At 37.1% G+C, this 23202-nt stretch overlaps 1 protein-coding gene across 1 annotated transcript in view; it reads left to right on the top strand.

Moving 5' to 3' along the window:
* The window catches only part of LOC136714100 (ATP-binding cassette sub-family A member 13-like), a 57807-nt gene that overhangs the window by 24253 nt on the left and 10352 nt on the right, over positions 1–23202 (top strand). The window contains exons 21-35 of the mRNA XM_066691411.1: positions 917–1160; positions 2306–2390; positions 8525–8640; positions 10346–10433; positions 10684–10792; positions 11044–11098; positions 11979–12156; positions 12502–12617; positions 13558–13714; positions 15864–16117; positions 19493–19673; positions 19909–20018; positions 22040–22190; positions 22757–22891; positions 23005–23108. Coding sequence (XP_066547508.1) covers positions 917–1160; positions 2306–2390; positions 8525–8640; positions 10346–10433; positions 10684–10792; positions 11044–11098; positions 11979–12156; positions 12502–12617; positions 13558–13714; positions 15864–16117; positions 19493–19673; positions 19909–20018; positions 22040–22190; positions 22757–22891; positions 23005–23108 — 2083 coding nt within the window. The remainder of the gene's footprint in view (positions 1–916; positions 1161–2305; positions 2391–8524; positions 8641–10345; positions 10434–10683; positions 10793–11043; positions 11099–11978; positions 12157–12501; positions 12618–13557; positions 13715–15863; positions 16118–19492; positions 19674–19908; positions 20019–22039; positions 22191–22756; positions 22892–23004; positions 23109–23202) is intronic.

Below are 23202 nucleotides of genomic sequence, written 5' to 3'. Positions count from 1 at the left end.
ATTGCCCATACCATAATTAAAAACAATTTATGTTGCATTAGTCCCAGGACAAAAGTGTATTTACTCCCCCTAGACCATGAGGGCTTTGAATAATTCAAAGTGATACATTTCTGAATGGTAATGGCTGTATGTCAACTGTATTGTCAGAATGCATATGCAGATTATTTCTGGTTACAATTCCCTGATAAAGTACAAGTCTTCTTTTTAAAAGCCTTACAGCCACTGCTCCATGATAAATTAAAGATAAATATTACATGCACCTCAAATTAGAATATTATTGCTGGGATATAATGAATGCTGCTTTATACTTGAATATTACAAATGAAAGCTGATATAACATAAATAACTAAATAAGCAAAACAAACAAACAAACATGCAACCTATTTCAGTACTCCACAGGGTGAGAAATGCTTGTGTCCCCTTGTTGACTTCTGTTTATCACACGCACAGGACGACCTTGCTGAGGACTCTGCGTTAGAAAGCATCATTAGGCAGGCAGCACATTCCAGTTCATCAGACAAGAAAACAAATCACCTTAAATTAGTCTGTGTCACTTTTCTTTGCAAAGTCTCCAGATCGGGATTAGGATGTTTGTAAACTGTGTATCTGAGTTGGTTCAGTGGAAGACATTACTTCTTCTATTTTCCTTTCATTTCCTCCTCAAATAAATGCAGGGTCGATAAATGCATATAGTCTCTCAGAAGCTCCCCAAATCAAAAACAGATTGTTTATTTATTTTGACTGTGGATAAGACATGCATCAGCTGTATAGTTGTATAGTTTAGTTTAGTCTGCTTATTTTACTTAAAACTGTCACAAAACAAAGACCCAGATCTGCTATGCTTTTGAATATGCACTGTATGGTAAAAGGTGTAATTAATCCCATTCCCACGTGGGTGTTTTAACGTGTGATACAGGTCTGACGAGGCCCAGCAGGGACACGGGAGCTCCACTGTGTCTCCGGCAGATTACTGCTCTGTTGATCAAGCGCTTCCATCACTGCCAGAGAGACTGGAAGGGGAGCTGGGCTAACCTACTGCTGCCAGTTATCTTTGTCACCATGGCGATGGCCCTGTTCACTGTGAAACCGCTAGTTATTGATTACCCATCACTCAGACTGACTCCCCAGATGTACAACAGCTCTGAAGGATGGTTCTTCAGGTATAACAGTTACCTAAAGTCTAAGTGTTTTTTGTGTTTCTTTCTAAGTGTGCACTGACGGTTAGTTTTTGTATTTTTTATGGTTATTGTTTTGCTAATGAGTAAAGGCAGTTTTCTTTGGCGATGTCATCCTTTATTAATGTTTTCTGTCGCAGACCTTTGAAAACATCCTATTGAATGGCAAAGGTGAGATAAGCAAGAAAAAATATAGACACACTTGCTGGAAGCTGAGCAAATATTGTATTCAAACATACAGTGAGTTGAGATGCCAATCTAAATCTACACACTTACTGCATTACATAATCACTGTCAATATTTTGCTCGTGTAGGGTTGTTATGTTGACCAACACATTTCGACTGATTCCCAGCTCTGACTCATAGATTAGCTAGGATTATGATAAATAGAGAGGTCAGAGCTTAAACAGAGTCACCGCCTTGCTTCAGAGATTCGCAAAACAACCGCTGTGCACTGCGGATTATACTTAAAGACGATAGTGAATACGGAACATTGTTTACACAGGTTCTGAATCAACATTGTTTAACCTTTGACCCATCCGCCCATTCCAAATCACAGTTCCTATAACTCTTGACAGTGGCCTTCCATTATTTATAAGCAAGAAGCCTGTGGCCAATGAGGAGCCGGTAAGGAGTCTTAATCGGGACCTTGTTCTCTTTACATACTGCACGTTGCACTACTTCCTATGTTTATTTATGTATGTATGTATTTATTTATTTATTCATTCTTTCTCTAGTTCTGATGGTTTGGGGCCAGGCAACATTACAGATGCACTTCTCTATCAATTTGGAGGATTCGCTCCCTGCGATATCCAAGCCACAGAACGGTTGGTTTTCAGTGAACATTTTGTAATCTATTTTATAACTGAAAACATACACAATGATGTCTTTGGACAGAACTGGAGATTTTTCCTTTCTTAGTTGTCTATATCATAAACTCTTATGTTGACTTATGTAAGAAATAGTTCCTTTGACTACATTCCAAACCTTTTTGGCCGAAAAGGAAAATAACTGAAGATATGTTGCTATCACATTTTGAATGAATTAATGCTTGTTAAATATAAGAAAGGGAAACTGCAATTGTGGTCTGAATAAAATATCATAATTCATATTTTAAAATGTCTTTATAGGGTCCATTCTTCCTGCCAGCAATTTAGTAGTGGAGTGCTGGACTACAGCCATGATTCCTGCGACTGTGAGAAGGGGCAGCAGCAGGTAAGAGCACACAGCCAAATGCATTGAATGAATGAAAGAAAGAGCTCTGGTTGTAGATTTGTTTAGTACCACCAATACATTAATTAATTCAGCATACAACAACATTTTGAGATGCTCTGAATTAAAGAGGAGTCGAATTGCCAGCCAGGCTTGCCAGACAAGCTTGGGATTGTCCAGTGACCTAAGTTATCTGCTGAACATATTTCACAAGATATTTTTTTTATTCACACATTTATTTTAGGGGACAATTACAATTAACAGAAATGGTATTTGTAATTAATTTTATTTGGCTATTTAAAAAATGTTTTTTTTTTTTACGAAACTGTCTTTTATAAATTAGATCAATTAATAAACTAGTTTAAAATGGAAAATGGGGAATTGCATTCCCTGCATTTTATTTCGATGGATTCTTTAGTTGTTGATTTTTTGCTCTCAGCGTGCGGTGAAAGAAGGCATCATTAGGGACTGATACACCAGTTTACGGCAGAATAACTGGCTTATGTTTTTAAATTAAATCATTCATCAGAAGTGAGAAACTAAGACTGCAGATGCAGTCAATTAAAGTATTGTATTCTGTGCTTGTGTGCATGCATGTGATGTACACTACAGTACTACATCTAATTGTGTTGTGTTTATGACATGCTTTTCGCTTCCTTAATCACTTCAAAATAAATCTATTTTAAATAGCAGCATGACCTATCTGTGTGTTTCCAATGAAGACAGATTTTGAAAAAGAAAAAGAACTGTAACTATACAGATGTGAACACACAGAAAAGAGGTATATTTCATTCATGTGTATGGACTGAGGATTTTTATTTATTTATTTATAAATACAGGAGGGAAACAAATCCATAAATGTAAAATTAATCAGCATTGTTGCCCTTCAGGCATGAAATAAAAATGAATGAACCTAAAACCTAAATAATAATCAGAATCATTATTCTGAACTGCTATTCTGTATTGCAGTGCCAAAAGGAGAGTCCTGACACTATAAATAATTATTTTACAAAAGCAGGCAACCAAACCCATTGTAGACCTGAACAACAGCCTGCCAGCCCCAACCCCTGCCAACACCATTTATTTTTTACCTTTACCTTAATGAAGGTATGGGTTTACTGGGGACTCTACCCATAACTTTAGCCCGGACCAGAAACCTAATTTGAATACAACTTTTAAAGGCAAAATGTAGGTAAATTACTTTAAATATTGCTCTCCAAAAAATTAATGTAACCGTAAGATCAGTGTTGGGATACATTATTCTGTAGTATTATATTAGTATTTTGTAATTGTGTGTTCACAGTACTGATCAGTCTAATTTAACACAACAGAGGTCACCCCACCTCTGAGCAATGTCCTGCTTTAGCTTTTACCAATGTGGAAACTAGTCCCAAAGAGATTGCTTGAAGCCTTTTGTGCCACTGAAATATTGGGATATTAATCCACTGCAATCCACTGATAAAAGCTTAAATGTATGTTTTAAATCTGTCGATAGCTATTAAGAAACTGACCTTGAGTGTGCCCATCCTGAAGTGACAGGCACAGTGCGGTGAAGGGCAGTGCTGTGCTGGGGGGACACTTAGTGTAATGTAGGGAGACAAGAGGTGCTATTTGTATGATTGCATTTATGTGAATTTGGATATGTTCTTTAATTATCACTTATATCACTTAGATCACTTATCTGTTATCTAATTCCATCAGAAATGCATGTTTTTAATTTCCGCTAGACCTCTCTAAAGTCCATGCTGAGGGTATCTCTTCCAGAAAAGGTGAATGTGATGGCTGAGAGAGACCCAACTGGGGACAGGGAATCTGAGCACATGTAGCACAGTGCAGTTCTTTGAAAAGAAGCCCTTTAGAGACTTACGAGTTTTGGCATCATTTCATGTATCTATTTTGATGTAAGCCCAGCAATGCAATATTCCCTAGGGCACAGAACATGCATGTATGAAGTGAGAAACCTGATTGTAATTCTTAGGTGTATTGAAGTTAACAGATAACCATTTTCATATCCTTGTTGGAATCCTGATAGCTAATATACTTACAGGCATCAATATTGATTAATACAGTTTCCAGTGTAGTGAATATGCAGTACTGTAAATTACTCCAATTGCATTTGGAAACATAATTGCTTAGATACATTTTAAGTTATTATTATTATTATTATTATTATTATTATTATTATTATTATTATTATTATTATTATTATTATTTACTTTTTGGAAGATGCCCTTATCCTTATCTATTTACAAAGCATTATAAAGTGCAGAAATATAATATACAATTCAATGGTATAATTAATACAATGTACAATTTAAGAATGACAAAAGTGCAGAAGTACAATTAATATAAAATATAAACCACAATCCTAGTTCAAAGAGGTGACAAGTGTAGACATGATGCAGTGAAGTCCTAGCTATGTGCCTAACCAACAGGAGATCTGACAATGTATATGTAAGCAGGAGCAGAAGGAAGTATTGTTATGTAAAGTGCAACATGACAGCAGTGCTGAACAGCTCAGGAGAAGAAGCTGCTGTATTACAGGTACATTCTGAACAGATGTGTCTTGAGTCATCGACAGAATGTGGTCAGGGACTGTTAGTTATTTTGCAGAAACCTTTATACAAGCAACTCGCATTGTTTTACAATTAATAATAATAATTCAGTCAGTGACTTCTATTTTACTGGAAATAGTTACACAATTATAGGAGGGAGTGGTGAGCAATCTAAAACTCCTTTAATTAGCATGCCACAGAGCTCCACCACAACAGCCAGACAGGTGCCTGAATGCATTCCAGTTTTCAGCTCCTCTGTGTCAACGTTTCTCTAACAGCACTTTACTCTGCAGTCAAGGTTCACCATCATCCCCAAGGTGTTTAATTCTCACTAATATCCACGCTGGGGTGATCTGACACTGCCGACAGCATACACCACTAAAGTACATAAGTTATTGTGTGAGAAGGTGTGCAGAAACTCATTCCCTGTGACAAATTGCTCTATGTAATCATGGTCAAAAGAAGAAGAAGAAAGAACTGTCCGATGGACATACGAACCATTGAAACTACAATTTATTAAAAGCATTTTCCTAATATTTATAGTCAGCATTTAATTAGCAACAATGCAACAGACTTGGAAGTTAGACATGTTGTACACGGGGAGCTATTGTATACTACATGGCACCTGGTACCATAGATATCAGTATGTAGAGCATTTCCCTGTATTTTATTATATTAATATTTCTGTTTTGACAAAGAATTGACATAAACGTTAAGCATGACATGACGGACATGAAAAATATTTTTATTTCAGAAAAAGTGAAAAACTAGATCTTTAAATGATAACTTTAATTCATCTGTCATTTACAAATGACACATTTAGTTTCTGGTGGGTAGGAAATTGAATTTTCTAGAAAGGTTTGTCCTAAAATTCAATAATTTTACAATACCCATTTTAGCAGATAGGGGTGGGAGTGCTGCATATATATATATATATATATATATATATATATATATATAAAGCAATTTATTCTTACTTTCAATAGTTATTTTAGTCATTTTAGACTCTTCGAAGTCTTTGGCTGTATTCATTTTATTTATGATTGGAATCGGCCTGACCAGGACAATACCTGAAAAGAAAAGAAAAATCACCCCAAGGTGTTATTATGTTTTAGAATGGAGCCGATTTAAGTGACAAATAAATACATAATTCAATGCTTGAAGTACCTCACTAAGGTGGGTGATGGCAGAAAATGGTGTGTAAAGTTGATTGCAATCAATTTCAGTGTGTCACAGGAAAATGTGTGTTCCTATATCCTAAATAGGAATTAATTTTTTCACAATGTATGCTTAGGGATTGAGCTCAGGAAATGTAAGGCCCCTAGCATAAAATGATGGACAATTCAGTCAGGATGACAACACCCTTTCCAACTCAAAGTCAAAGGATCTCTGAAAATTGTTGTTTTAATGCAAAGAATTTAATGTCCTCCATCTTCTGCCACTAGAGTGCTGTTGTCATTTTGGCAGGAGTTTCCATTTTGTTGCAGGTCAGTTGCTTTCCAAATTAAATCTGAGTTATAAGAATGGAATTGGCATCATATGTTGACTTCTTTATTATTTTTATTTAAATTTAGGTTCATTTGATTTATGATTGTCATCTTCTGATAAAGCTCACTCAAAACAATGCATATTTTCAAAATAATATAATATCCATAATATATCATATTTATAATTCAGATTTTCTGTTAAGTATGGCACATCTTTAGTTAAGTACTGAATAGAGGTAGAAAATTAAAATAAGTCAGAGCAAGAGTGCATAGAGAAAGAAACACTTATAGACCTGTTATGAGAATAATACAGGAGTTTGCACACACCAATACAGGTATAAACTGTAGTCCTCAGCAGTAAATGACTTTACCGTACAATAATCATAAAGTATAATAGGGTGATACTTCAGACCATACACAGAACGAAAATATTAACTTACACAGTGCAGATATATGAATGATGTCAGAGGGTGTGTACGTGGGGATTTTGTCTGCTCTTTGTGGCATATATTCTCTGATTCACGGCAGCTGCATTGCAATTCTGTGTACATTCTCACTATAAAATCCTTCATGAATTCGTCCTGATGTGTCCAATATACAAATTTTTCATTAATATTTAAACACATTTATCATTTTTCTTTTATTTGTGCTATTATTTTACACAGTGATACCAGCTATTTCACAGCAGAGGAGACTTTATTTAGAATTCTCTAGAATCTGTGAGGGGAAAAAAATCAATAAAAAATCAAGAGACAGAAGTCAAGATGCTTATCAGGCTTGAATTATTGTATTATTATTCATCGAAAAGACGGCATCAGTTTGACTTTAATATGTGGCATAACAAAACCATCACTGTTTGTTTAGACTAAAACATTTACAAGATACATTTAAGTATGATAAATGCTTTTTCTCCTAGTGAGGCAATCGGCAAAGCAGTAATGGAAAGCCAATCTTGTTCTATGGAGGTTTTAATCTAGCCCATCTCTGGTATTTATTTTCTACTTAGGGAGAAATATGCACATGATCTGTTTCCTTACTACTGACTTGCATGTCATGACACATTAAGAAAATTACTGGTGTGAGATATTAAAGGGTCTGTCAAGTTGTTTTTTGGCTGATTTCATTTTAAACTGTCTTTATTTCACATCCTTCCCAAGACATAGAAAACATAGTAGGGAAACAGCCATACTATTATTTATTGGTGTAGAACGTGTGTTTATATCAGTGCAACTATGTTTAAATACCACATATTTTGGGGGATTTACTGACTACAAATATTTAATAATGAAACAAAAATTATATTGAATGTAGCTAATCTTGAGTAAAGTTATGCTAAGGTTGCAGCTCATTTTATTATTGGACATTTTTAAAGTCACCTTTAGGTTTTAGTCCAGTAGCTGTAGAGTGTGCTTCGTGTTGGCCATGGTAAACTCATTAGTAATAAAATAGATTAGCATTAATTGTGTCTTATTTCATATTCCAAGGTGTAACATAACACATTATAAATAGACCTTAGTGAATATTCATTTATATGAACCAAGGTGATGTTTTATGCATGCCATGCTACAGGCACTTTAAAAAGGTTTTAGGGGGTTCTCTCGTAGTGACACCTGCTGACAGTACATTAACAGAAACTTAATTAAGAAGCAATGATGGACATCCCGAGTGGGTTGTGTCAGAATGCAAAACTGAAAAGTGAATATATAGATATAAATAGATAGATATACAATATAAAGATAGATTTATATAGGCTAGATATAAGTAAGTATACAGTATAGAAATCACTGTGAATTCTGATGTGCACAATGGCAGGAGGGTGAGAACTTCCTCTGGCTTCCTTTCCAATTCTCAGTTATTTAAGTGGTCAGCTGTTCTTTCCATTTCTTAACTGGTTGTTCTTCTAACATCAAAGAACTGAAGTAATTGAGCTGATACGGATGCAGTGCATTGTGTTCGAGGTATTATGAAGGAAGTACGAAGTGTCTGTGAAAGAGGCTCTGTAACCCCTGTAAAATAACCAATTTTAATGTAATAATTTTGCTTCTCCATTTTATTCAACTTTCTTCTCCCTGAACACACCCTCTCTCTGTCACAGGAATGCCCCGTGTCCAACGCTTCTGTGCCATTCCTGATGAACAACAAGGGTGAAGTTCTCTGCAACCTGACTGGATACCATGTGGAGAAGTTTTTAACAAGAGCAACAAAGACATTGTTTAACAAGAGGCAACTGAGATTATAGTTCCTATGTTTAGTTTTAAAGATGGACCAATTACTTACCAATAAAATACCACATCTTGGATGCATATTCAGAGACGAAGCCTGATTGCAGTTCCACCTTTGTCTTCACTCATGGGAACAAAGTTTAGATATGCAGTTAATTCACAATATACAGTACTGTGCAAACATTTTAGGCAGGTGTGGAAAAAATGCTCCAAAGTAAGAATGCTTTCAAAATAGACATGTTAATAGATTATATTTATCAATTAAATAAATGCAAAGTGAGTGAACAGAAGAAAAATCTATATCAAATCCATATTTGGTGTGACCAGCCTTTGCCTTCAAAACAGCATCAATTCTTTTAGGTACACTTGCACACAGTTAGGGATTTTGTAGGCATATAGACAGGTGTTTGACTAAACAATTATACCAAACAGGTGCTAATGATCATCAATTCAATATGTAGGTTGAAACACAATCATTTACTGAAACAGAAACAGCTGTGTAGGAGGAATAAAACTGGGTGAGGAGCAGCCAGACTCAGCTAACAAGGTGAGGTTGATGAAGACAGTTTACTGTCAAAAGTCATACACCATGGCATGACTGAGCACAGCAACAAGACACAAGGTAGTTATACTGCATCAGCAAGGTCTCTCCCAGGCAGACAGGGGTTTCCAGATGTGCTGTCCAAGCTCTTTTGAAGAAGCACAAAGAAACGGGCAACGTTGAGGACCGTAGACGCAGTGGTCGGCCAAGGAAACTTACTGCAGCAGATGAAAGACATCATGCTTACTTCCCTTTGCAATCGGAAGGTGTCCAGCAGTGCCATCAGCTCATAATTGGCAGAAAACAGTGGGACCCTGGTACACTCATCTACTGCCCAGAGAAGTCTGGTCAGAAGTGGCTGTAGCAGAAGGCAGTTTGTTCACCGAAGGGCTGGAAAGCGGTACACGAATGAGTGTCTGCAGGCAACAGTGAAGCATGGTGGAGGTTCCTTGGAGAACAAGGAGTCCTGGAAGTGATGGTATGGCCCCCACAGAGGCCTGATCTCAACATCATCTAGTCTGTCTGGGATTACATGAAGAGAGAGAAGCAGCTGAGGCTGCCTGAATCCACAGACGAACTGTGGTTAGTTCTCCAAGATGTTTGGGCCAACCTACCTGCCGAGTTCCTTCAAAAACTGTGTGCAAGTTTACCTAGAAGAATTAATGCTGTTTTGAAGGCAAAGGGTGGTCACACCAAATATGGATTTGATGTAGATTTTTCTTCTGTTCACTCACTTTGCATTTTGTTAATTGATAAATATAATCTATTAACATGTCCATTTTTTAAAGCATTCTTACTTTACAGCATTTTTTCACACCTGCCTAAAAGATTTGCACAGTAATGTGTATTGACAAGCTTATACACAGCACAGTGTATGGTGCCAGAAGAGCACTTTGGCATTGAAACTGAACACAGTTATGTGTCCTTAGACAGATCAATCTTTAATTTAGCTCTACATAATCATATTTACAAGCATAGTTAATAGTTTCTGTTTTTATAAACTTAAAATTATACTTAGATTATTGTATATAGATTATGATTTTTCAAATATTTAAATAGTATTCCTGTATTAAACCAGCTTTGTCTATCTCAGTAATGGAAATTTTACATTATGCAAATGGTTATTAAAAATGGTTGCTTCATTTGTTTGTAGGTTTGGAGGCTGGTCTTTTGGGCTAAAGTTTCCCAGTGAATTTAAACATGACACTGTTAATTCATCCAGTGTCAAAACAATGAGCAAGGTAAGCTATAATAAGTTAAGCACACTGTAATATATGTAATACATATTCTGCATAATGAATATAAATTGGGTTACTTACTTTTGTACTTCATATCACTTTCATACATCTTATACCCTGATACCAAATCATTGCTCTCTCCTCTGCATCTGATGTAAAAACTCTCAGTGGAAGCTCTCATTTAAAAGTGACTCTGCAGGCTTTTTACCGCAGTAAAGTTTGTTTATATGCTTGTCAATTATGCTTTCGTTAGGTTTGGTACAACCAGCAGGGCTATCATGCAGAGCCGTCCTTTCTCAACCAACTGAATAACTTCATTCTCTGGTCTCACCTTCCCCCTGCTAACAACTGGACCCAATACAGTAAGACTGCTTCCAGAATTATGTATATCAACATTTCTTATTCATGATTGTAGGTGATTCTTCACTTTGTTTTTTTATCTTCTTTTTTATAAGTAAATGTTAAAAGTCAAAACAGTGACCCATTTATTTGTTCTGATGTGATGAGTTATTATTCTCTCCATAAATTTACGATTACAGCCTTTACTTCTATATAATTTTATTAAATATACAGATTATGTTTTTAAATTAACATTTGTTGACTTTTGTAACAGGAATAACATTAAACAGTCATCCTTATGGGGGGGCCTTCCTGGATGAAGACCGAATGTAAGTAAATATGAAGAAAGTTTGTCATGGAAATGTATATGAGCTTGCTTTTGAAGAGATTAAATAATTGGGTAATTTCATAATTTGTATTCTTAATTGGAAAGTCAGTACAACAGTAGAGCACACACTGAGTGAAATTCGTGTGCTATCAAATAAATACCTTGTACCTTCAGCAGTTCCTTTAAATCCTTACTGTACAAGAATGACATGCAATTAGACAATATGTTTCACTACTTAGCAATGACTTTTATACTACTGCTTAATTAAATTTTACCTCAAGCTCTGCATATAACAATAGTGGTGATTTTCAAAGCTTGTGCTCGAGGGCCAGATGCGCTCCCTTTTCTGAAATTAAATATTAAAGCTTAAAGGCATGAATCTAGAGGGAGGCAACATAGGTATGGAAATGAGGCATTGAAGTGATATTGTTTTTATGTAACCGTAGCTTTAGCAAAAGCTGTTGGAGTTTATTTCTACTTTGAAGAATGGAAGCAAATGTTGCAGGGAAAAAAGAAAAGAAAATCATCATGTTGATCATTTCGATATGTTTTGTTCTCCATTGCAAGTCATCGTATAATAAATGTGGGTTATGTTATACATTCGAATGGAAGAGAGCGGAAAGTAACTTACTTTCAAAAACAATTAACCTTACATATTAAAAAATATACTCAAACTTAACGACCACTGTGAATTGAATCGAACCCAATCTGAACTGCCTAACAGTTTTCTGTCAATTGTGTTGGCATCTAAAAGAAGCAGTTTAACAAACACACAGAAAACCAGATTAACTAAACCAGTCTGACATATGCTGCATGTGGCAATGATTATAACTGTTTTAACAACATATATACGAATAATGTTACTAACGTGCTTCTTCCAGCCAGGAAAGTATCCGACAGTGTGGCGTAGCCCTATGTGTCCTGCTGGGCTTCTCCATCCTGGGGGCCAGTCTGGGCACAGCTGTGGTAAGGGACCGGGTTTCGGGGCAGAAGCGTCTGCAGCACGTCTCTGGACTCGGCCACTCCACCTACTGGAGCTCCAATTTCCTCTTCGACATGGTAGGCCCACAGCCACAGGGTGCTCCATCACTGTGAAGTCCAGATAACTGATTTGTGTACGCTGTACACGCCCAGCAAGCACAGGGGGCTGGCTTACTCTGGGCGTGCCCATACCGAAAAAGCTCCACCTTAAAACACAGCTGCAGAAAAATATGATTATGATCTTTTATTCATCATAGACAACCAAAGTGTGAAGTACCATACAGCTTTTGAATAATTACCTTGGAAGAAGAGTCATTTTTTGGCTTCTAAAGCTGACAGTATTGTGATTTTTGGAATCATGGACAATGGTGGAGCTGTACTGTCTTTGCCATTTTGACTGCATTGGGTTCTGTGCCATTGCAGGTGTTCTACCTCCTCACGGTGACCCTTTGTATCTGCGTGTTCGCGGCCTTCCAGTTGACGGCCTTCACGTTCAGAGACAACCTGGCCGCCACTGCCCTGCTGCTGGCTCTGTTTGGGTAGGCTTGGTGCATGTGTAGTGAGCCTCGAATGGTGACATCACTCTCCTTGGATGTTCTAGGCAGTGTACTGGGATGGTGGGTGGTTTGGACAGTGTGTATCAGACTTGCATATATGTGACGGCCACTGTGCGTGAATGTACTGAATAAAGTGCAAAAGCTCAGGAGAATAAGTTGCTATATTAGGTACAGTCTGAACAGAGGTGTCTCGAGTAATCGCCTGCAAGTGGTCTACCCATCTACCTCTTTATTGGACATCACCTGCAATCCTTTGAAAAACCCTGAAACAGTGTAACACATCACATTAAAAAATACACATTCTCTCTTTACTGAGTCTTTGTTTTGGTTGTTTTTTTGTCTTTTCTTTCCGTCATTCGGGTTAATTAGGTATTTCCTCATGCGTGACATTAGGTGAAAAGCAACCGATTGAGATTGCCAAAGTACTATTGATTCCCTTCTTTCCATCTATACAAGAAAAACACCACCCAGAAGAGTTAGTGTTTTGGAGACCAGCCTATCAATTAGAAGGTGTTTGGATCGATTGCTCATAGAGGCGAGTGTGCCACTATGAAATGTTCCTCTGTTTAAAAAATAAACTTTCCTTTGAGACCTGTATGAAATACAAAGGCGGACCACACTGACCCTGACTGAAATATACATACCATTCTTTTACAATTCCCCTGACGTCTATTCAGATCTGTTTTCCTTTATTGCAGAGGGAGACACCATTGTGGCAGTTTAATATTAATACTATATGTGTATTTATTGGCTATTTTATTTTGATAATTACCCCCAGAAGACCCCAGAAAGTCATTGGATTTGTGAGTCACTGTCAAGAGATCTAACTTCTGTTGAACCAACTTCTTAAGGGTAGTTGTTATAGAAATCAAGGGCAAACTGCAGGGGAATAACACTGTATCAAAACTGTTCTTGCTTTCAGATTTTCAACACTGCCCTGGATGTACCTAATGTCTCGATGGTTCTCTAGCCCAGACGTTGCATTCATCGCTTACATCTCGGTGAACTTTGTCCTGGGTTTTGGGACAGTCTTCCTGACTTTCCTGCCTCGCTTCCTGGCTCTCATCTCTCACCAAGAGGTCAGTGCAGTCCAGACCTGTGTGCTTATCTTCTGAAAGCATGGCTGAGATACAGTGTGTGCATAGAAACAGTTTACCTGAACCAATATTATGTGAATGATATGTTAAGTACAATAAGGACCTACCTAGGAGAGCCCCAGTCCAACAACTGGCTTTAAGCTTGCAGAACACTATCCTTTTAAATGAATAAAATCTGAATTTCAAATAACAACAATAATCATCCTCAGGAAAGAAGTTAAAAAAAGAAGAAGAGAGATTGATTCAACAAAAGCAACTGTAGTTGAATAGACAGTACATCAAACATTTTCGATCAACAGCCTATCTTTCCATTTCACTCATATATACTTGTTTTCCTCTTTATTTTTTCTTCTTGAGTGATGTCTTAGTAAACAGTAGTGCTTACGCACACAGTGACCTCTTGCTGTATAATTATCATTAAACTGCTGGGCCGCACCACTTTAGTGCACTGCATTTTGATTTATTTTTCATTGTTCTGTCCCAGACAAAGAAACAATCTGAAGTGTCTTTTGATGGAAAGCCCTGTTAAAGAAAGCTTTGAAGATTCCACACATCATCATCACAGATGTTCATGTCTTAAAAACAAACACACAAAACCAAAACAGGCTATGACAGTGTGGATGTGTGGGTTTTAATAATAAAAAGGCAATATGCCATCTACTTTATATAATCATGTAAGTACAAATATTTGCGCCTTGAGACGTGACACTTTACTAGGCTGTTTATTATTACAGTAGTTCAGTGGAAGTTTCTATGGTTATATATCTACTTCTGTACCACTGGGAAAGGATAGACAGCTGCATGGATCTTTCACTGATCCACAATAGTCCAGAAAAACAATATTCTCTGTTTTGTTTCAGCTTTAGTTAATACATTAATCAAATATAACTCCCCTCCTGCCCTGTCCTGACTTTTTCAACTTTATAATCCACCAGCCAACTAGCTATTACCCTATCCTTACCACTTAACCCATTAAAGAGCCACTGATTTGTTTAAATTGAAAGTGGTTTGTTAGGGTTACAAATGGCTTCTCTCCAGTTTTTCACATTTGATGTTTGGTAGGCATTTTGTTTGTCTGTTTGTTTTCCCTGTGTAGTTGTTTATTTTATGAATTTATGAAAATGTTATATTTTACTGTCAGTGGTCTTTCAGTAGTTATTACTTTTTACAATTTTCTTTTACTGTACATTGCAATGTTCATGCCAGAATCACATATTGTATCTGAAATCGTTGTGACAAGAGGCAATTTATTATTCTCTCTTAAATTCCCTTTGGAAATTGTAGTCGGACTCAAATAACTATGCCTGGACTACAGTTAAAAGTCTGTAGAAATGTACAAATACAATGTACTGTTATCACCAAGTTCCGTTCGTTTTTGGTGGTGTTGGTTTGTTTGTTATTTATTTATTTATTAATAACTACAGACACATACAAGGAATTTTCAGTGTCAGAGAAAGGATCCTTTTTATTGACATTGTGACCCTCCGGTCTTCAGCTGGTAGTTATACTGATCATTCATGAAGGCAATTAAATGGCCTTTCACTGGGTCTCTGTGTCCTAAATGGATATATTAGGCATATCTGGCACAATGCTGCCACAAGTGCGCCTGCTTGGCTCCTCTTGTCCTAAGTATGATTGGTTTCAATCAGGCTGAAGCGTTCTTTTCATTGACCACAGCTCCATTACCACACTACAGACCATATTACTCCTACTCCCGGGACTTGCATTCGACCGCTCACTAGCTCAGGATTGAATTGGAAACAGCTATATATACCTTCTATAGGGCAATATGCTGTATATATAGGCTATATACAAATGTTTTAAGAATGGCGAGGAAGGGGTATGAGAGAGGGCTTTCTAAATATTTTATGTAAATATCATTTTCACTAAATAATAACTCGTCTCGCATGTGATTTAAGAGAACAGGATTTGTTCAATCATTAAAATGTGATTATCTCTGAATTGACCTATGTTCCACCAATCCCCCTAATTATACCAGCAAAAACCCACACTGAGGTTTACTAATTCAGTTTTTCTCTTCTCCAAGTTAAGGTACCACATGATGTCGTGCACAAAAAGTAATTATTTACTTATTGGCGTGATTTTATTCTGTTTTATTCATTGAACACAGAATTTGCAGAAGATGTACGACACCCTTCGATGGGCATTTATCCTGCTCCCTCAGTTCTGCCTGGGGCAAGGGCTGATTGAACTGTCTTATAACCAGATGAAGTTCGACCTGACACATCGCTTTGGGATTGACTCCTATGTCAGCCCATTCCGTATGAACTTTCTGGGATGGATCTTTGTTTCCATGGCGATTCAAGGCTGCCTGTTTCTTTCACTGCGCCTTTGGCTGAACTGGGACCTTGTCGAGCAACAGAGGTTTGTATTTGTTTAGTCTAATTCCTCTGATACGTTTCTCTTTCTTTATTTATTTTTCTTTCTTTCTTTCTAACAGATGTGTGCTGCCCAGTATTTACTTATGTATGGTTATATCCGATTATTTTTGCTTTGTTTTCACAGTATCCTACTCTCAGTAAACTTGTAAATAATTCCTTTAGATACACTGTCACTCTGGTTTCTAACTACTGTGCTATATTACAGGGATCTTAAATCAGTTTGATCTTCTACTCAGTGACAGATGTCAGTGCGACAATAGCTGAGGTGGTACCATAACTTTTCACAGGAAATACACAGAAGCTATATGAGGTTATGTTCCTTTGGAAGAAAAAAACCTTTCTCTGCTGAAATATGTAAAAAAGAAAAGCGTTTGAAAAATGTGGAAAAATATGTGTCTTTGCCCAAAAGCTACTCTCAGGAGAGTTTAACTGCAAGCTGTGCCACTTCACTGGCCAGCAAAATCAGAGGCTATGGAAGTTAATTTATCCAAATAGTCCTCTCATTAACGTCATGTGTACATTAATTTGGATTTTTAATACAATTATTTTTAGTTGCTCTAGCTAGAAATGTTGAAATTGTCAGAGAAAAACGGAGGCTAGGTGTTAAATGGTCTAGTCATACAGTAAGCCCTGATGACATTATATTGTGTTTTAATCTCTTTATTGATCTTGACTGGCTTTGTCTCTGTGACGGATGGGATGTTTAATTTAACACTGTTCACCTACAGCAAGTTTTATCTCAAATCCCTAATAAATATAAAAGACATGCTTTAAATAATTGAATCTTACGCTTATCAGCCTAACTCCATTTAATTAATTTTAATCCCTACTAGGCACATGTAGTCAAAAGTACTTTGAACAAAGAAAAGCCCATCTGAAGGCAACAAAAGAAGTTTCCACTTTTAGTTTTGCCATCTTTGTATAATTTAATCCTAGATTTATGTAACTCCATTATACTACAAGTACAGTGCTATTTTTTACAGTAATTAAAAATCCTTAATTGTACCGACCTTGAGTTACAATTTGGTATTCAGACCTGATTGGTCACCGTACCCCCCCTGGGAAAATGTAATACAGTAAACACAGTTTTTAACTAATTTCCCTATGAATGTACTTTGTTTTGCATGGATGGTATCAGGGTTTACTATACATCTCATTGCTTTATCACACTTTACTCTGGTTCCACCATGGTCAGCTCCACCAAACATAGACACTGACAGTTTTGTACAGTTGCACTCACAATTTTGCCTGGCACTTTTTAGTTTGGTTTGCTATTTTGCCTTTTTATTATATTTTGTTTGAAATTTGATAATTGACTGTGCAAGTTTGTCTTAAAATGTTAGGGGTCCTAAAGTACATCCAAACAGTACAATAAATGTTTAAAATATGAATGTATCCTTGCATATTGTCTTCTCATTCTTAGTGGCAAGTCACTGCAGCACTTTACTACTCAGTGGCATTATTTATTAGACATTGACATAACTTTCTATGCCCTACATTATTATATGGCTTTCCAAACATTCCTACACTTTTCTGCATGCTTTTTTCTGCATTAAACTGGCATTTCTAGCAGAAATTAACCATATATAAGAGAGGAAGATAAAGAAGATGATAATGTAGAAGAACAGGAACAAGAAACAATGGGTGTAAGAATTCATTACTGCAGCACGAAGGTTGCTCAGTAACAGAACAGTAATTTCAGGCTGATTTGCCAAATTATGAATCTCTACAGGGACATTAAAAACTAACAAAGATAATTCATCACTTAAAAGGAGCTCAGTAGATGGATTATCTGTATCTTTATCTATATTCATTAGCAAGATAAATCTCAGCTCATATATATTATTATGACTGTAATTAGATTTTGTTGTATTTGCTATTATAACTATTTATTTCACCCAAAGTACTGATCCTAAAATAAATAAATACATATACATACATAAATACCTAAAAATAGTTCTAGGATGCGTCTCTGTGTGACCTAATGTCAAATAAAATTAAAACTCTGACATGATCACTAATTCCACATTGCAGACCAGTACTAATATTTTATTGATATTTGTATAAGAAAGAAGAAATAAGCCTCTGTAAAATGCAGGTCAAAGTGCTGATTAAATCCTAGTCCTCGTCAGACTCCTGGCTAATTTCTGAACCCCAGAGCATGTGGGAGAGCAATAAGAGAAGGAAAAACTTTGGGAAAAAACTACTTTTGAAAAAGTAATCTGTGAGACATGGTGTAAATTACTTCTGAAATCCCCACAGGCATGCTTCTGTGTTTCATCATTTTTTGACCACACAGGTCAGCAAGCATGCCCTACTGAACAGATGAAATTCGGGGGCGGAAGATATCTATTAAAGTGTTTTAAAACTCTGCTTAAACTTTTTGACCAGCCATTTACTAATACCTACATACCTAAAACCTAATAAGTACACACACACACACACACACACTCATTGCAGGATTACAACTGGTCAATTACAGTACATTGTTATTAACTACTGCTACTACTACTACTTCTGATAATAATAATAATAATAATAATAATAATAATAATAATAATAATAATAATAATTACTTGCTGTGGCTGTTTTAAATCAAAATCAGGATTCAAATATATACACAACAAAGAATAACTAAGATGGTGCCATAATCTTCGATTTAATATCCTCATGATAGCCATGTCTATGCATTGAAATACTACATTTACATTTTAAGTGGCTGGAAAGAAAGCTCATAACCTTGTTTTGACAGGCTGTTGTGATTGAAAAGGCTCTAATGCTGATTACTGTGTCATTGAGACAGGCCTCCCTGCGGGGTATAGAAAGAATATGGAGATACTATTGATGATTCTTCCATTTAAATACACAAAAAACTCAAGATGAACGAGATGGAAGGTGTAGAAACCTTAAAGTGATTGGCATGGCCCTTTCAGAGTCTAGTCCTACAATCTGGTTTGCATTAATAGTGAGGGAAATATGTAGTAGGGACAAAATGTCATATCATACTGCACTGCTGTTGAATTTTACTTTAAAGGCAGTGTGCCATCTCTGTCTAGTCATAGATTGGAGTTTTCACAATTGCTTTTCACTAAATGCCCTTTAAACACCCCAAATGTAACCAACAATCATTCTTTCCTTAATCTGTATACCCAGCAGGTGTGTCCTAGGCTTGAGAAGGTAAGGAGATGCTACCAAAATCAAACAATGTGCTCTTTCATTGGTAACAAGTAGGTCATATTTATATAAGCATTCTACTGGAATTGTCATTGTCATCTTTACATGTTGGAAATCCCCACTATGGATTGTACTAAATGTATCCCAAAGATGTACACCATGTGAGCTGTGTCCCCGTTTTTAGAAGTGAGCAGTTTGTCCCCGAGGCCCTTGATCAGTCAGAAGATGAGGACGTAACAGCAGAACAACATCGGGTTCTTAGCGGGAAGCTGGGAAGCGATGTTCTCGTACTGCGGAACCTGAAGAAACATTACCGGCAATCCAAGGCAGTCAATGGCATTAGCTTGGGTGTCTCAAGAGGAGAGGTACGTGTGAGCATGTTATGTCTCCTTACATGTGTCTTATAATACAATTTTTTTTTAAGGATGGAAGCTCTCGGTTTCCTAATATTTCCCATGATGAAAGTCCAGAAATAGCTTGGCCTTGTGGTCTGAAAACAACAACAGAACAGAGAAATTGAGACAATAGAACCTTTTCTGCAGCGTGATGATGAATCCTCTGTGTGTATATCTAACCATGATCCACCATGGTTCTCTGCAGTGCTTTGGTCTGCTTGGTGTCAACGGGGCTGGAAAGACAACCACATTTAAGATGCTGACAGGAGATCTGAGGCCGTCTTCAGGACATGCCATTGTCAGAACTACTCAGGGGTGAGTTATTATCACCGACATTATATTGTATTTTTATATTTATGAAATATATATGTTCTTTAATGTTTGTTTGAGACTCACTTGTATGGTGAGTTTGAGATGTGTTGTCCAGACAGTGTGGTTCTTTGTTGTAAATACATTTGGAGTGAAATGTGCTTCTTTTTAAAAGGTCAGCAGTATAAAAGTGAATCTTTTGACACAAACAGCATTTGCATTGTGTTTTCAGCCTGTTGCTGTGATATGGAATGACCTACTTACTTCAGAAGCATCGGATATTAAGAACATTACTTTCTCCAATTACGGCTGCTCTCTTTTACTCTTAAGTGGCATTTAATGTTTAACTTGAATGCCAGGTTTGGGCACAGCTCAGTGAGTGAGGAGAAAGATATTAAAATTGGGTTCAGTGACACTTATCATCTCTGAAATAATGTAGGTAACTTAGGTCTCAACTGAAAGTCTCAAAGTTTTTCTTGTTGCTGTTTCTGTGTGAACTCAAGGGTACTTCTTATAATGGAAGTCTTAAATGCTGAAGATAATAGAGTTTAAACATAAATGACGTCCAGACCTAAAGGGGGTAATACTGTTCAGACATTCATTTCGAACCTGGAATTAGACCAGAGTCTTTGAGACGGTAAAATGTTTTTCACCTCATACAGTTCCCTTGCGGGGACTCGATAAGAAAACAACAACAACACATATGCATTGAAAGGGAACTCATTATTAGATTCACAGATGATATGTAAAAACACATTAAAATATGCTGAGAGGCAGAGTCTAGTTCTAGGTTTTTAAATAACTTCCTTAGAAATTCAGTAGTACATCTGTTAACCGCCCCCTTGATCTTCTATCTATGCAGCTTAAAAGTCAAGCCTTACTGCTTGGGTATTTTTCAAGGCTAGCTATATGTATTGTCAGTTCTCATCTTTGCAGGACCTTCAAAAACACACTGACAGAGTACAGTTTCCCCTCTTAGAGTGCTGGATTAAAGTATTACCTCCAGGTTCAATTGGGTTATATTTGATTGACAGAAAGCGTTTTTAGATGAGCCCTTTTCTCAGGAATGTGTAGAGAGTTGAGGACACGCATAGTGGGTCCATATAAAGGTTAATCGACTGACACTCAGTAGCCTGCGTGAGGTCGCTCAAGCCAGGACGCAGTGCTTTGTTTTATGAGCTCATGCACTTTGATGTAGTCTAATTAACGTGATTCACCACAATGTGCACCATTTCCCATGTACCTGTAAGAATAGCTGATCTAGCATTTCCAAGATATCTCACATGAATCCCAACAAGAAAAATGACAGAGAGCCTGTCCCACAAAGCAAAGTGAGCCGAGCAATTTCAATAGCTGCCAATGTGTGTGCTCGTCTGATTCCCTTCGGTGGCAGGCCTGGGATACACATCAAGTCTGGAGGCCAGGTAAGCAAGCAGTTACAGACAATACTGCTGCTTTGTGTCTCAGAACTCTCTTCTGGACTGAAACTTACAATCATCTTTGACAATATGCTGCGAGGATGGATTGGAGTATTTTTTCTCTGTAACAGGGAGTGTGCGTTCACTACAGAAGATGAAAGATTTTGCTCGTTTCAGATTGAGAAATGGATCAATCTGCATATGTATATGTATGTATGCATGTGTATCTACATTTAAATTAATTCTGCAGAATGAAAAGTACTTTTCTAATTGTGTTTTGCATTGTGGTGTAAAATATTACTGTTCCTCCTCCGGAACATCTGCCACCTGACTGGTTTTGTTATTCATCCAATCTTCCTTGCAGGTATCAATTCATAGCATCCCAGAGTGGGTGTAAAGGTTTCAGACTTGCATTCCAAACCTGTGCCGTTCCAGACGCTGAACTGTGGCACTGGCTCTGACATTCAAAACAAGCAGGAGTCATGACAGAAACTTGGCCTTTTTCAGAATGTAGTGCTGTATTCTCACAGATACCACAGTATACTGTGTCGATCACAGTGTCTTGCTGATAACTGTTTAAAATATTATTGTGGCCTGTTTTCTACACAGGACAGAGCTAGAGATCAGGACTGCTAGTTCAGCGGGGAAGTTAATTGGTTACTGCCCACAGTCTGATGCTCTAGATGATTACCTTACTGGCTGGGAACATTTTTACTATTACTCTCGACTTAAAGGAATCCCAGAGGGCTATATCAAAGAAGTAAGCCATTTCTAAATTTAACACTTTTTTCTTCTTTTTCGGTGTCTCTGTTTTAATAATCCTATTTAAATCTCATTCCGCCAAGCCTCTTCAATCTCCCTTTATATAAATGAGATATCAGCATGTAAGTGGTCACTTTGTTTTTTTCAGGCTAATTGCATTGATTCTGATTAGATATGAATAAGTCCAAGTAATTATTTGTAGAAAATTATCAGGTGTTCATCAGTTAATTAGAATTCCAATAAGGACCCAGCTGAAGTGTAATTGCAGTTCCTCAGGAAGTACTGTATAATTAGCCTCCGTTATGTTTGCTTGAAAGGTAAAGCAGTTCATGAGTAATTCTTCGAAGGGTGGTACACCAATACAATATTAATTTAGATCACACAACGAGAAAATACCATGGGAAACATTTATCTTCTAAACCAGTAGAAACGTATTAAACAAACATTCCTATTAATTTACTAAAATGTTCATTTTCTGTGTTGTATTAAATTGATACATAACATTGGTATTGCCCTTTGTTTTTCCATTGATTTGTTTGTAATGTTTTCTGTAATCATTTGCAGATATCCCACAGTCTCATTGTTCGATTGAATCTGACTGCCCACGCTAATAAGCTGGTGGGGACATACAGCGGAGGCACCAAGAGGAAACTGTCCACGGCCCTGGCGCTGATCGGAAAACCTCAAGTGCTGTTACTGGTCAGTGGGCTTTTCTACATCGTCTTTAATCTCTTCAACAAGCTGAATTTATGTTCCTATTTCCTGTGATATTTTCTCAATGTTAAGATAAGGATTGCAATCTGTGCCCCTAGGATGAGCCCAGTTCAGGCATGGACCCTGTGTCAAAGCGATATCTCTGGAGGGTGATACTGAAGGAGCTCCGGGGGGGCTGTGCAGCTGTGCTCACTTCACACAGGTACTGTCTGTCCTCTTCCTCCCCAGGGGGCATCAGGTCAAAGCCACCATTGTGGTCCTGCTGAGCGGACAGCTGGGTTTGATGCATGAATACG

The sequence above is a fragment of the Amia ocellicauda genome, chromosome 18 (genome assembly GCF_036373705.1).
Source record: "Amia ocellicauda isolate fAmiCal2 chromosome 18, fAmiCal2.hap1, whole genome shotgun sequence".
Classification (NCBI taxonomy): Eukaryota; Metazoa; Chordata; class Actinopteri; order Amiiformes; family Amiidae; genus Amia; species Amia ocellicauda.
This window is presented reverse-complemented; position numbering and strand designations above follow the sequence as displayed.